The following is a 12,303-nucleotide window of genomic DNA, read 5'->3' as shown; positions in this document are numbered from 1 at the left end:
CCAAGCCCCCTCCAAGGTCCCCAGCGCCCCTGCTTTTGCGATTCTAGCCTTTGTTGCAAGCACCCACCTTTCCATTATACCCCGCCCCTCAGTCGATTTTCTCGGTGCCTCAGTTTCCTCATATCAGGATGCCGCTGATAGCCAGAGTCCCGAGAAGGTAGGAGTCATTCTTGCCTGCTAGGGTCCTTTTAAGGATTGGCTGTGACCAAGCGCCCGCCCGGAAGGGAGCTGGGGCATGTCAGGGCAGGACAAGCGTCACTCCCGCGCTGGGCCTGCGGGGCGGAGCCATGGCCACCTTGTCCCCAGCACCCCGCTAAGGTCCACTTCTCACGACAGATCCAGGGCAGCGCCCTCCCCTGTGTGCCTGTGTGCACCAGCGTGTGAGGTGAGGGTGGGCGAGATTTTAGGGTCACTGGTTCTTGCAAAATACCCCGACGGAGACAATCGACTCCCCCCACCCCTGTCCGTCCCCCAAGAAGCTCTGGCTCCTTCTTCCAGATTCAGGGCCAGGGCAGAGGGCACGGTGCCGCACGCTGCCACCTCGCGTCTCTCCAGGTGAGGGTCACACACTGCCCCCCTCCATGGGGACCCCTTCTCCAATGCTGCAGTCACCCTTGTGTTTTCTTTTTGGGTCACACCCGGCAATGCACAGGGGTGACTCCTGGCTCTGCACTCAGGAATTACTCCTGGCGGTGCTCAGGGGACCCTATGGGATGCTGGTAATAGAACCCAGGTCGCCCACATGCAAGGCAAACGCCCTCCCCGCTGTGCTACCGCCCCAGCCCCCTGCAGAGTCACCCTTGAAACCCAACTGGACTCTAGTGGTGGGCTGGTGCGGAGTCTGCATTTTAAACAAGTTCTGAGGGTCCTGGGAGGCACCCCCAAATAAATAGAACAGTGAGAAGCCCTTGAGGGCAGAAACCATCTGCTCCCTCGCTCCCTCGAGCAGAGCTCAGGCCAGGGCTGGAGGCAGGCCGGGGTGCGATGAATGAATTCTAAATCGACCATTTCCTCGGCTGTGAAACAAGAATAATCACATTCTACCGGCCGGATAGGAGCACTCAGTGTCACTGGTGATAAAATGCCCGGAGCACTCAGGAAGCGCCATAAGCGCCATCCTTGCATGCGGCTGACCAGGGTTCGATACCCAACACCTCACGTAATCCCCCAAACCCGCCAGGAGCCACCCCTGAGCGCAAAGCAGACGTAAGCCCTGAGCACTGCCAGGTGTGGCCCGGAAACGAAAAGGGAAAGGAAGAAAACCCAATAGTCTAAGTTTATTAAAAACATCGCGATAAAAAAGGAAGACGGTGAGGGAGGCCCCGCCCACACCCACTGTTCCTTGTCCTCCAGCCAGCCGGCCCCCTGGTCCTCTGCTGAGCGCCGGCGGGTGGTGGGGCGCCTAGTTCTCGGGGCACCGGAGGAGGTCGATGGTCACGTAACCCACGAGGTCCACTTGGTTCACATCATTCACCCTCCAGAAGAAGCGATCCTGGCAGAAGTAGGCTTTCCCTGCGGGGGACAGGGACCCCAGGCTCAGCCACGCGCAGGAACCCAGGACAGCACCGGCAACCCCCCGGCTGCCCTTTCTAGATCTTTCCCAGGTTTTTATAGGGCCCCTGAGTTTGCCCTCCAGGCCCAAGGTGGGGGACAGTCCCTGGGTCCAACAGCTCCATTCTTAGGATACGCGGGATTTACAGAGGCACCCCCAGGATAGGAGGGAATAGCAGGAAAGAACAGAATAGATTGGGGGGGGGGCAGAGTGATAGGATAGTGGGGAGGGCGTTTGCTTGGCACGTGGCCGAGCCAGGTTCGATTCCCAGCATCCCATAGGGTCCCCCGAGCACCACCAGGGGGTAATTCCTGAGTGCAGAGCCAGGAGTGACTCCTGAGCATCACTGGGTGTGACCCAAAAAGCAAAATAAAATAAAATAGATGATAAATGCCCCAAATACGCCAGGCCAAACATAGAGTAAGACGGGTCAGGGTCTTTTAGCTGTGGGAACAGCATGGGCAAACACAGGACAGGGCACGGCAGGGCTCTGTGTTATAATAGTGCCTTCGCCACAGACAGGCTGTGGGAGACCCCCGCCCTGCTCCTCACCCCCCTCGTGAGTGGTGGTGTGTCAGCAAACTAGCCTGAAGGCCTCCTTCACTCACTCAACTAAGCTAACTATGACTTATCCATTGGCAGGGGTGGGGTGGGGGGGAGTGGCAGGGAGTGGTATAAATGTCCAGACAGTGGGACGCCCCCGCAGCACTGTCCACTGTCCAGGACACCTTAAGGCTCAGACAGTTCATGCTCACTTGTCTCTCGACGTGTCTGTTAGTCTCACCCTCTGTGACAGGGTCCCGCTGGACCCCAGGGAGGTCGAAGGTGCCCGTCTGACTGGCCTCAGACATGCACCTTCTAAAGCCACGGTACAGTGGGTGAGGCGCTCGCCTTGCACCGCCAAGCTAGCCTGGATCCCTGGAACCACCACATAGGGTCTCCCAAGCCCCACCGGCAGTGACCCCTGAGCACCAGGCTGGGGTAAACCCTGAGCTCAGCTAGCTGCAGCCCCCGGGCAAAACAAACAAACAAACAAACAAAAACAAACAAAGTCTCTGGGAGAATCTTCTAGCGAATAGTGGAATTGATAATGAGGGTCGGAAAAGACCTCTTTGGGGCCAAAATGATAGTACAGTGGGTAGGGCACTTGCCTTACATGGGGCTTAGCCGGATTCGGTCCCCAGCATCACATAGGATCCCCTGAGCCCCACAGAAGTGGTCCCAGAGCACAGAGTCAGAAGCAAGCCCTGAGCACAGCACAGCCGCCCCCCTGCCTCCAGCCAAGACTTCTTTGGACAGGCAGCCTTAGTGCCGGACACGAAGGACGGAGGGAGGCAGTCCAGTGGCCATGTGGGGTGAAAGCTTTTGGTCTGAGGGGACACCCAGGAGCAAGCCCCTCAGCAAGGAATGACCTTGATGGGTCCGTGCATGGGTGGAGGAAGATGACTCAGGGATGAAAGCACATGGTTGGCATGTGGGAGCCCCGGATATAAGCTCAGCACCGCATGGTCGTACCTCCAGACCCAGAACCAAGCTGGGAGTAGGAGCAAAGCAAATGACAGGGTAGTGGGAGAAGTAAAAAGTAAAAAAAAAAAAAAAAAAAAATCCCATCCATTCCTTTGACCCTAGAATGGGTCTGAGGTCCCCCTCCCCTGCTAAGACCACTCTCCTCCACTCTGACTCCCATAGAATATAATAAAGAGGCTGGAGTGATAGCACAGCGGGTAGGGCGTTTGCCTTGCACGCGGCCGACCCGGGTTCGATTCCCAGCATCCCATATGGTCCCCTGAGCACCACCAGGAGTAATTCCTGAGTGCATGAGCCAGGAGTAACCCCTGAGCATCGCCAGGTGTGACCCCAAAACAAACATATATATATATATATATATATATATATATATATATATGTAAAATATCCCAGAGAGCCAGCAAGGCTGGGATTAGGGTTTGCAAAGGAGACAGTGAAAGCGAATGTTTCAGCAAGTGCTGTCAGCGGGCCTTGTCTGTGAACTGTGAGAATGGAAGCATGACTCCTGAGCGCTCCCATTTTACAGAGGGGAAAGTCGAGTCACCATGTGTCAGGGAACTTGTAAGGTCACAGTATTTCCCTGCTTTGCAAACCACATGAGAAAAGAGCTTCCCGCCAAAGGCAAGAAATCTGGGTTCTGGTCATGCCCTGTATGTTATAGGGCCAGCACTGCCTTCTTCAGAACTGGTCTGTGCTGCGGCAGTTGCTTCAGTCCCCAGGGACCCTGTCTCTCTTGCTTAGGATTTGGCTTTAACACTAAGGGGGGGGCGGGGGGGGGGACAGAGTGATAGCACAGCGGGGAGGGCATTTGCCTTGCATGTGGCTGGCCCAGATTCGATCCCAGGCATCCCAGATGGTCTCCTGAGCACCGCCAGGAGTAATTCCCGAGTGCAGAGCCAGGAGGAGCCCCTGAGCATCGCCGGGTGTGACCCCAAGGGCCAAAAAATTCAAAATAATTTAAAAAATAAATAAATAGAAAATAATTTAGACAACTCTAAGGCGGGCTGGGAAGGGTAGTGTGTATGGGGAAGGGTAGGGGCAGGGGGGCTCTTCCTCTGACCCCCCGCCTCAGCCCTCACCTTGATACTGAAAGACGTCGTGCGAGTCCAAGGGCACCCCGGGGAACAGCTTGTCCACGGGGGTGGCGCTCTGGGCATCAACCATCTGAGACTTCAAGTCCAACCTGCCAGAAGGCGCGAGGGACAGGTGAGAGGCGGCGGGCGGGCGGTGCCCGGGCTCCCCCTGCCGGCGGCCGGCGGGAGCGCCGCTCACCTCCAGAAGCGCTCCTGGCTGAAGAGCAGGACCTTGGTCCCTCCGCGCCGCAGGGCCCCGGTCACCTGGGACACATCAGGGCTCAAGCCCAGCTTGTCCAGCCGCCGGGGGCCCAGCACCGACGTGCCCGAGTACACCCACACTTGTCGCCCTGCAGGGGAGAAGGGTCGCTTGGGTGTAGGGGCAAGGGGCGGGGAGGTGGGGTGGGGCCACTCAGTGTCCTTCACGGTGCAAAGAAAGGGTCCAGCAAGGCCCCTCGGAGCTCGGCTTGTTGCCTCCTCCGGGTCCAGGGGAGCAAAGCGCCGTCGCCAGCCCCTTAGAAGTGGTGGTGGTGGTGGGGGAGCTGGAGCGATAGCACATGCACGCGGCCGACCCGGGTTCGATTCCCAGCATCCCATAGGGTCCCCCGAGCACCGCCAGGGGTGATTCCTGAGTGCAGAGCCAGGAGTGACCCCTGAGCATCGCCGGGTGTGACCCAAAATGAAAAAAAAAAGCGGTGGGAGGGGGGCAGAGGGAACCAACCAGCGAAGAAGAAAATCCTCTTGGTGAGCGGATCCTCAAAGGCGGAGTCCAGCGTGGTGGGCAGTGCGGGCCACGTGTCCCTGATGAGGAAGGGCCCCTCCACCCGTCCACCGGCGCCCGCAGGCAGCCGCCAGTACCTCCTGGGAACGGGGCAAGGGAAGGCTGAGCACTGACCTTTCAACCGGCCTCCCGGAGGAGCAGTGAAGGGGGCGGGGCGGGAGGGGCGGGAGGGGCGGGGCGGGGCGGTCCCTTCTCCACGCCCCCCGCCCCGCCCACCCAGCCCCGTTCTCACCCGTCCTTGAAGACATGCAGGTGCCCCCCAATCTCCGAGATGGCATCGAACATGTTCACTTGGCAGACGTCCTCCTCGGGGCCCAGAGACGCCGTGGGGGCTGCCGAGGGGCCGGCAGTGGGGGGTCCCGTGGGACCTGCCGAGGGGGCGCCCGTGGGGCCAGCGGTGGGAAGCCCAGAGGGCAGGGCCGTGGGGGGCCCCGTGGGGCAAACTGTGGGGGGCGCAGTGGGCTCGGGTGTGCTGGGAGCTGGGGGCTGGGGTCCAGGTTTAGGACGAGCACCTGGAAAGAGACGACCCATGAAGGCCCCCCATCCCGCCTCTCTCGCGCACGGACCAGCCGCCCCCGGGAGCTTACCAGGGGCCCTGTCTCATGTCTCTCCCTCACTGGGGTATCTGTTCTATTTGGGGCCACACCCGCCGGCGTTCAAGGGTTACTCCTGACTGCACCCAGCGACCACTCCTGGCGGGGCTCAGGGGGCCATATGGGATGCTGGAGATGGAAGCCGGGTTGGCCGCGTGCCAGGTAAGTGCCCTACCCACTGTGCTACCTCTTTGGCCCCAACATTTCCATTGTGCTCAGTCCTCCAAGCTGCCTCCTGGCCCTCAGTGTTTGTTCCATGATTTTTTTTTCTTTTTGAGTCACACCCAGCGAGGCACAGGGGTCATTCCTGGCTCTGCACTCAGGAATTACCCCTCGCAGTGCTCAGGGGACCATAAGGGATGCTGAGAATCGAATCCGGGTCAGCTGCATGCCAGGCAAATGCCCTACCCGCTATGCTATCGCTCCAGCCCCTGTTCCATGATTTTTAATCTCAGATTGGCTCTTGGGGGGCCAGAGTAATAGTATATACCATGTGGGGCGCTGACTTTGCATGAGACAGACCCGGGTTCCATCTCTAGCATCTAATATGTCCCCCTGAGCACCACCAAGAGTAACCCCTGAGCATCTCCGAGAGTGCCCCCCCAAGACAGGCCTTTTTTTTTTTTTTTTTGCTTTTTGGTTCACACCCGGCGATGCACAGGGGTTACTCCTGGCTCTGCACTCAGGAATTATTCCTGGCGGTGCTCAGGGGACCCTATGGGATGCTGGGAATCGAACCTGGGTCGGCCGCGTGCAAGGCAAACGCCCTACCCGCTGTGCTATCACTCCAGCCCCAAGACGGGGCTTTTGAGCTCATCTGTCTTTCCAGCACCATCTCCAAACACGACCTAGCAGTCGTTGGCCCCCAGCTCCCCTCTCTTCCCCATCCCAGAGCTCTGATCGGGCTGCCCCCCTTCTCTGTCCCCAGCCCCGGCCTCACCGTAGAGGTGCTGGATGCCCTGGACGTCGTCCGCGTGCAGGGGCGGGTCTTCGGTGAAGCTGTACATGGGGTACATGAGCGCTTCGGGCACTGATGAGTGCTCCAAGCCCAGTGCGTGGCCGAACTCGTGTGCGGCCACCAGGAACAGGCTGTACCCTGGAGGGGAACGAGCCGAGAGCCGGACCCTGAGCGGGGGGCTCCCTCCCAGCCATCCCGCTGGGCGCCCACCCGGGACCTCCGCGCCCGGCCCACCTTGGTCGGGGCAGAAGCCCCACTTCTTGTCGTCGTCGAAGTTCGGGGTGGTGGCACACCAGAGGAAGCCGTCTGTGCGGCCCTCCCGCGTGCAGCCCGAGTACTCCTTGCCCAGGAAGGTGAAGGGGAAGACGCACATCTCCCCCGCCGAGTTGCCCCCGCTCACCACGGCGTCAGCTAGAGAGACCAGAGCCTTGGGTGAGCGGGGATTGAGGGGGGCTTCCAATACGGAGCGAGAGAAGCTAGTGGCCTATTTATCTATTTATTTTGCTTTTTGGGTCACACCCGGCGATGCACAGGGGTCACTCCTGGCTCATGCACTCAGGAATCACCCCTGGCGGTGCTCAGGGGACCATATTGGATGCTGGGAATCGAACCCGTGCCAACCACGTGCAAGGCAAACGCCCTCCCCACTGTGCTATCGCTTCAGCCCGCTCCCCTCTCATCTTTTTTTTTTTTTTTTGGTTTTTGGGCCACATTCAGCAATGCACAGGGGTCACTCCTGGCACTGCACTCAGGAATTACTCCTGGTGGTGCTCAGGGGACCCTATGGGATGCTGGGAATTGAACCCAGGTTGGCCGCATGTAAGGCAACCTACCCTCTGTGCTATCGCTACAGCCCCACCCTATTTTACTTTTGATTTGGCAAGCATCGGCGATGCCCGGCATCTACTCCTGAACCTGTGCTCAGGAGTGGCCGACCCCTGGCAAGGCTCAAGGGAATCTATGTGATGCCAGGGACCAGGACTGGGGCTGGCGGGAAGCAAGACAAACACCTCGCCCCGGACTCTCTCTCTCCTGGGGGCCTATTTCAATAGGCCGAGCCGGGAACGTAGCTCCAAAGGAGTCAGACTAGGGGCTGGTGAGTTTGGACCTGGAGACCAGGAGAAAACAGAGAGAGGGGGCTGGAGCCATAGCACAGCGGGAGGGCCTTTGCCTTGCATACGCGGCTGACCCGGGTTCGATCCCCAGCATCCCGTAGGGTCCCCCGAGCACCTGCCAGGAGTGATTCCTGAGTGCACGAGCCGGGAGGAGCCCCCGAGCATGGCCCGGTGTGGCCCCCAAAGGCAAATTAACATGGACCCCGAGAGGGGCCCCGGGCGGGCGGGGGCCGAGGGTGGTTGCGCTACCTCTGTGGGGGCAGAAGCCGTAGAGCTGGTCCTGGTCGTAGTTGCCGGTGGTGGCACACCAGCGGTGGCCGTCGGTGCGCCCGGCCGTGGTGCAGGAGGAGTAGCTCTGGCCCTCGAAGATGAAGGGGAACACGCAGGCCTTGCCCTCCCCGTTGCCGTACTCTGTGTAGAGTCCTGGAGACGCCAGAGGGTCACCCCAGGCTGCCGCAGGTGAGCTCACCGACCCCCCACCGCCCAGCAAGGGGCTCCAGCCCCCGACTCCCCTCTCCTGGCTGAGGAGCGTGGGGGGCCCAGGGAGCAGGAGCCCCCCCCACCTCCCGCACGGCTTCGGCCACACAAAGCACCCAGGGGCGTGAGCTCCTGGGAGTGAGCGGCTGGGGGAGGCCCCGGGGTCTCCCTGCCACCACGTGGCCCCTTCCTGGAGAGGGGCCCCAGGAGCCACCGCACCCACACGTGTGGGAACGACGGGGAACACTGGGGCCAGAGCGACAGGGCAGCGGGGAGGCCACTGGCCTCACCTGCGACTGCCCTGGGTTCGAACCCCGGCCTCCCCTCTGGTTCCCCGAGCCCCATCAGTGGTGATCCCTGAGCACCGAGCCAGGAGCACCACCGGGTGCAGCCCCTCCCCCCCCAAAAAAAACGAGGGAAACGCAGGGTGCTGGACCCCATCTCGGGGTGCACTCACTCTCACTGGGGCAGAAGCCGAACCGACGGTCCGTGTTGAAGTCGGCGGTGGTACTGCACCAGCTGTGGCCGTCGGAGCGCCCCGCCGTGGTGCAAGACGTGTAGGAGTGACCCTCGAATGTGAAGGGGAAGTGGCAGGGGGCACCATCGGCGTTTCCAAAGCGGGTGGGGACCACTGCAGGGGAGGGCAGGGGCGTCAGCGGGGAAGGGAGTGGACGAAGGGCACAGGGAGGGGTGGCGGGGGGGTGGGGGTGGGGCGGGCAGACCCGGATCTCACCGACGCCTTTGCCCAGCGTCCACAACTCCTCGTCATCGAAGTGGGCATCCCCCTGGATGCCAGGGCCGGGAGGAAAGGCGTGTGCCAGGAGCCCGTTCTTCCCGTCGAAGGGATACCCGTCTCCGTGCTCTGGACAAGCAAGGGGAGGAAAGGGAGTTGGCGGGCACCGCGGCGTGGGTCGTGCACTGCCCAAGCACACGGGCCGCGGGCACCAGGAGCCCGGAAGGAATCCTGCGAGGTATCAGACAGGAGCGAAGACTTCCAAGGGCCCACTGGCTCTGCCCGCCCCCCCACACCTCACCCTTAATCCCAAACTGGATGATGATGTCGGCGTCGGGACCGTAGACGCGGGTGAAGCTGAGCGGGGTCACCGCGCTCCAGACGGCGAAGGCCCGGGCGAAGGCGTCGTCGATCACGGCTGGCGGCAGGTCTTCCGAGTAGTTCTGGATCCTTCGGGAGGCAGCAGGCGGCGTGGGGTCAGGGGGGAGCCCCGAGCCGGCCCACCGCAGACACCCACTCCCTCAGGCTGCTCTGGGCTCCTCCCCCATTGTCCATCTGTTTTCAGGAGGAGCGGGGGACACCCCCAGGGCCCCTCAGGGGTGGCTCCTGGCCCTGCGTCCAGGAATCCGCATGGAGGACGGCACCCTCCCCGCTGCCCTGCCGCTCGCTCGGTCCCTCACCCGCTCTCTCGGCTCGCTGGACTTGCCAGGACCCTCGATCCACAAGGGCTACCTGGAAGAGGTGTCCCCGCGAGGCCCCTCCCTCCCTCCCCTGAGAGTGGGACACACGGGCTTCTCTTCTCGAGGCTCGTCCCCCCGCCCCCCCGCCCTGCCCACCCCGCGTCCCAGCAGGCCCCACGCACCAGTACGTGATGTTGTGGTGATGCCACTTGAGGTCTCCCGGGAACGTCTGGAACCGGCCCACGTCGGGGACGCCACAGCGAGGGGCCCGCATGGCCCTCAGGGTGGCCTCGTCCAACTCCCCCGTCTCGGGCAGGCTCAGGCGGTGCTGGAGACGCCGCAGCGCCGACCCCAGCTGGTCCCTGCGCATCTCCGCCACGCGGGTGTAGCCGTAGCGGAACAGGTACTCCTGCGGGCGGGCGCGGGCAGAGAAGCCACTGCCGGGGAGTCCCGGGCCACCACGCGGCCCCGAGCCCAACCAGGACCCCCCACCTTCACCCCGGCCCACCCAAGGCCTCGGCCCACTCCAAACCCTCTCGCTGCCCGCGACCCCATCCCACACGGCCCGCGTCCCCTCCTCCCACTCCCCGAGTCCCCTCCTCCCACTTCCCGCGTCCCCTCCTCCCACCACCCATGCCCCCACCTCCCACTCCCCGCATCTCCTCCTCCCACTCCCCGAGTCCCCTCCTCCCACTCCCCGCGTCCCCTCCTCCCACTCCCCGTGTCCCCTCCTCCCACTCCCCGTGTCCCCACCTCCCACTCCCCGTGTCCCCTCCTCCCACCACCCATGCCCCCACCTCCCACTCTCCGTGTCCCCTCCTCCCACCGCCCATCCAGGAAGTCCCCCCGTCCATTCCCGAGCGTCCATCCCCTCCCAGAGGCACCCCCGAGACCCCAGTCCTTCACCACGGGCAGCCGGGTGCCCCGTGCATAGCCACCGCTCCCACCCGGCCCCAGAGCCTGGTCCTCCGAGGCCCGGCCCTGCCCGCCCCTCCTGACCCCCTGACCCTGACCTGGCCGGCCCCCGCCCACCTCTGCCAGCTGCTGGTCGGTGAGGTTGTTCTGCAGGTCTCCCGGGAAGACCACCAGGGTGGGCAGGCGCGGCCTGGGGGCGGCCGGGCAGCCGCTCAGCGCCAGGAGCGCCAGGACCAGGGGCTGCCAGGGCTTCATGGCGCGGCTGGCGGGCCCGCCGACCCCTGGGCCTTAAGAAGGTGCCGGGAGCTGACTCAGGGGCCCCGCCCCTCCCAGGGGGCAGGGCCCATCCGCTGACTCAAGGAGTGGGGGGCGGGGGAGCCCCAGCTTGAGAAGGAATGAGAGGGGGAAAGAGCTTACACCACCTTCTCCCTCGCTCGCGGCAGGACCCCAGGAAACCACAGACCCAGGTCGGGGTTTTGCAAACAGAGGAGCTCTGAGGACAGGACAGCTCGGCTCGAGGGGCCGGGGGAGGCGGGCGGGAGGCCTCTGGCTGCTCTGTCTCAGATATTTGCTGATTTATTTTGCAGGCTTGGGATCACACACACACACACACACACACACACACACACACACGAGAACCACCTTCCAACTCAGCTTCCCAAAGAGGAAGGTGCGCCCCTGGGGAGGGCGGGGGTCATCTGGAGTCACGGGTGCACTTGGGGGCCGGTGTTCGTTCTCTTAAAGGTGTTTCCGGGGGCTGCCGAATAGCCCCTTCTGAGGAGGCAGTTGTGAGTGTGGGACCCCCCCACCCCATACCTGGAGGCGGGGAAGGGACCCCCCAACACCTCTCCAGAGCCTGGTGATTCCCCTTTCCTGATTGGCTACCTGCAGGGGGTGCCTCCTCCTGCCTGACCTCCAGGCTGTCTTCTCTCCTCCTCCAGGAAGCCCTCCTGCCCCACCCCTCTCCGCCGCTCCACTAAAGGAGTTGCCACTAGACAGGAGTTGGGAACCAAGGGGACAGTCCGAGGCAGCTGGGCAGACATGGCTTGACGGTCTCTCACATACGGGCAGTGGTCCAAATGTGTTTGCTTCCTCGGCTGTAAAGTAGGGCCCTTCGTCCCTAAATGGAGCGAGGCTAAAGTGAGATGGAAAACAGGCGGAAAGCTCCATGCCAGAAGGGGGGCAGGGGGGTGGGGACGGGTCCTGAGGAGAGAGCCCGGCCCGCTGCCACGCGTCCAGGCCGAGACCTGGGCTCTGACCCCGAGCCTGGAGAGGAGGCGGTCTCGGCTGTGTGACTCCGAGTGAAGGCCTTTCCCTCTCTGGTCCTGGGACTCTCCAGCTGCACGGCAGGGTGGGGAGGCCGCCTGAGCCCAGTCATGGCCGCAGGGCCAGTGCCCGCAGCCTCCCCCGCCCCACCCATCCCTGCTTCCAGGGCAGCCAATGGTGGGGGGGAGGGGCAGGATCTATGTTTGTCCTCTCTGAAGGACACAAAGAACCCCACAGGTGGCACCTAAAGGACTGACTGTGGGGGCTGGAGTGATAGCACAGCGGGGAGGGCGTTTGCCTTGCACGAGGCTGACCAGGGTTCGACTCCCAGCATCCCATAGGGTCCCCTGAGCACTGCCAGGGGTAATTCCTGAGTGCAGAGCCAGGAGTGACCTCCCCAAAAAAGCAGAAAAATAAAGGACTGCACATGTCACGCTGCCCTCTGGCGCAGGGACCCGTGGGCGCTGCCCGGGGCACACTTGGACACCTCCGGCGTCCACTCCCAGCCTGGCCATGTCCAGCGCCGGGGCTTTGGGCGGGTCCCTTCACCCCTGGGCCATCAAAGCGTGTTCGGGAAACGTCTGGGCGCCAGTTCCCCGCAGGTGCCTCCTGTCCTCCTCGCTACCACCTGGG

At 62.7% G+C, this 12,303-nt stretch overlaps 1 protein-coding gene across 1 annotated transcript; it reads right to left on the bottom strand.

Moving 5' to 3' along the window:
• Positions 1–1,402: 1,402 nt before the first annotated feature.
• Positions 1,403–10,659, bottom strand: MMP9 (matrix metallopeptidase 9). The gene is made up of 13 exons (XM_055140051.1): positions 10,522–10,659; positions 9,672–9,898; positions 9,111–9,259; positions 8,810–8,938; positions 8,534–8,707; positions 7,849–8,022; positions 6,719–6,895; positions 6,467–6,622; positions 5,166–5,445; positions 4,874–5,013; positions 4,352–4,502; positions 4,159–4,262; positions 1,403–1,512 (listed from the first exon to the last, which is right to left on the bottom strand). The coding sequence occupies exons 1-13, from the start codon at positions 10,657–10,659 to the stop codon at positions 1,403–1,405; spliced, it is 2,109 nt and encodes a 702-aa protein (XP_054996026.1).
• Between the last annotated feature and the right edge of the window lie 1,644 nt (positions 10,660–12,303).

The sequence above is a fragment of the Sorex araneus genome, chromosome 5 (assembly GCF_027595985.1).
Source record: "Sorex araneus isolate mSorAra2 chromosome 5, mSorAra2.pri, whole genome shotgun sequence".
NCBI lineage: Eukaryota > Metazoa > Chordata > Mammalia > Eulipotyphla > Soricidae > Sorex > Sorex araneus.
This window is presented reverse-complemented; position numbering and strand designations above follow the sequence as displayed.